We start from the raw sequence: 2601 nt of genomic DNA, 5'->3' as shown, positions 1-2601 counted from the left end.
TCATTAATTTCCTTGTTTCTTGCCCTCAAGGAACCATGTTTTTGAAATCAGTTGATGCATCTGATAGGGTAAAGGATGCAAGCCTTCTATTTGAGCTTTTGGATAACATTATTCAGGAAGTTGGGGAGCAGCATGTTGTGCAGGTCATCACTGATAATGCCTCAAACTATGTTCTTGCTGGAAGGATGCTTGAGGCCAAATATAAGACCATATTTTGGACTCCATGTGCTGCACATTGCATAGACCTCATGCTTGAGGATATAGGCAAGGTGGAGTGGGTAAAAAACACTGTAGAGCATGCCAAGTGCATTACAAAATACATTTACAACCACTCATGGGTATTGAGCCTAATGAGGAAACACACTGGAGGCAAAGAGCTTGTTAGGCTTGCAATTACGAGATTTGCAACTCACTTCCTCACGTTGCAATGTCTCAATGGTCAACATAGAAACTTGCAGAAAATGTTTTCCTCTGATGAATGGTCTGAATCTCGGTGGGCTCGTAGACCAGATGGAAAAGACACCAAAAAGAAAGTGTTAGACACTTATTTTTGGAAAAGGTCTGTAGAGCTTGTGAAAATTACCGAGCCCCTTGTTAAGGTGCTAAGGTTGGTGGATGGGGAAAGATTGGCCATGGGCTACATTTATGAAGCTATGGATCAGGCAAAGGAGCAGATACGGGCAGCTTACAATGACAGGTTAGCTAAATATGGCCGTATATGGGAGATCATTGATAACAGATGGAACAATCAACTCCATCGTCCTATACATGCAGCCGGGTATTTTTTGAACCCAAGGTATCACTATAAAAATCGGCTAGGAGATCAGCATGATGGGGAGGTCAGAGCTGGATTGATTGATTGCTTGGAGCGCATGGTCCCTAACCATGTAGACCAGTTGGATATACATAGACAGCTTACTATTTTCAATCAAGCAAGTGGTACTTTTGGCAAAAACTTGGCAAAGATGGCAAGAGATGTGGACCAACCAGGTAAGCAATTCCAATTTCCATTTTGTTTTTCATTTCAAGTTAAAATTGTTTACGTTCTTTACAATTCAAATTATAAACTAAGTTACTAATTATTGTCTTTTTCTTTGCAGCACATTGGTGGGAGTCATTTGGTGGCCAGTGTCCTCAATTGCAAAGGTTTGCAATTAGAGTCCTCAGTCAAACTTGCAGTGCTTCAGGTTGTGAGCGCAATTGGTCTGGTTTTGAGCGCATACACACGAAGAAGAGAAACCGTTTGGAACAAAAACGGTTAAATGATCTTGTTTTTGTGCAATACAACCTTCGACTGAGGAGGAACCAAATGATGAGCAAATCACCTGATCTAGATCCCATTGTGTTGGACGATATTGATCCAACATCAGAATGGGTGGAGGAGACTGAAGATCCTGTGTTTGAGGCTGATTTTGATATCGACATGGCTTTAGCGGAGGATGAGGCAGATTATGTGGCGGCATCAGAACCAGGATCAGTAGCGGCATCAAGGAAAGGCAAGGAACCAATGGAAGGCACTAGTCGTGCAGGTCGACAAACTCGTGCTTCCACTAGGTCCACTTCTATTGTCATTGGTGGCATTGATACTGATGTTGCAGATGAGGCAGAGGCATCCTCAGACTCTGAACCAGATGATGTCTATGTAGCTCCTGATGATGATCCTGTGTCTAGTAGTGGTGATGGACTTGATGATTGATCATGTGTACACTGTAGACTTGTAGTAGGCCAATGGCCTCATAGCTTGCAGCATTGTTTTTGGACTTTATAGGCCATTTAGAGCCTCATTTCTTATGTATTTTGCTATTTTGTCGATGATATGTATTGCACTCGGTGCCATTTTGATATATTCACCTTTGCATGGTATATAAATGAGCAAACTTTGCATATTTTGTCTCTATTGGCTTGGAATCATGGTTTTACATCTTAAAAATAGTTTTGTTTCATTAAAAATTAATTATTTAATGTATTTTTTAAAAACCGGTTCGTTTAGACCAAACCAGTCCCGGTTAGACCGGTTCCGGTCGGTAAACCGGTTAGCTAGGTGGAACGGTTCGGTCACCGGTTCCGGTTTTAAAAACACTGCTTTTCAGTGATATTTTAGTTGAGGGAAGGCCTCAAAAGCCTCTATATTCACTCTCGTATCTTCTCCACCCCTAGACTAATCATCTAAAAGTGCTAAGGCACCAGTACAGTGGTTGTTTTAGTCAAATCAAATTGTTTTCCCTGTGTTTTATGCAGATTTTGCATTTTGATACACAGGATATCAAGTTGTTTTGAGTCATAACTCTTCAATGAGTGACCCAAATCAAAAGCTCATCACATTTCTAGTTATGATTTTTAGTGTAGGCCAAAATCCATAGGTTGCAACTTGCATGATATATTTTCAGCGATTTTTGGCTACTAATATTTGTTATTTAGTTTTTAGCTACTATAGTGACACTTTTTACAACTAAACAACTTAAGTAAACACCTCCACTTTAGGTGACTCCATTTACTTGGGGTTATTTTAGGGATTCTTCTCTTGGCCGTTTAAGGAGTGTTGGGCCTATATAGCAAGGGCTTGGGCCAAGGTCATATTGAGTCCCTGCCCTATGTGTGCCC

At 40.9% G+C, this 2601-nt stretch overlaps 1 protein-coding gene across 1 annotated transcript; it reads left to right on the top strand.

Moving 5' to 3' along the window:
- The first annotated feature begins 200 nt into the window (after positions 1 to 200).
- Positions 201 to 2021, top strand: LOC149190771 (uncharacterized). Its single transcript, XM_089413439.1, has 2 exons — positions 201 to 990; positions 1101 to 2021. The coding sequence occupies exons 1-2, from the start codon at positions 249 to 251 to the stop codon at positions 1694 to 1696; spliced, it is 1338 nt and encodes a 445-aa protein (XP_089269565.1). The 5' UTR covers positions 201 to 248; the 3' UTR covers positions 1697 to 2021.
- The last annotated feature ends 580 nt before the right edge of the window (positions 2022 to 2601 follow it).

The sequence above is a fragment of the Pinus tabuliformis genome, chromosome 3_1 (assembly GCF_031772625.1).
Source record: "Pinus tabuliformis cultivar Carrire ecotype Pingquan chromosome 3_1, CPIR1, whole genome shotgun sequence".
NCBI lineage: Eukaryota > Viridiplantae > Streptophyta > Pinopsida > Pinales > Pinaceae > Pinus > Pinus tabuliformis.
This window is presented reverse-complemented; position numbering and strand designations above follow the sequence as displayed.

Bases quoted from the DNA above. Each gene is read 5' to 3' on its own strand.
- LOC149190771 (XM_089413439.1), top strand. From the start codon at position 249: ATGCTTGAGGATATAGGCAAGGTGGAGTGGGTAAAAAACACTGTAGAG. The intron at 991-1,100 runs GTAAGCAATTCC...TTTTCTTTGCAG, and splicing joins AAGAGATGTGGACCAACCAG to CACATTGGTGGGAGTCATTT.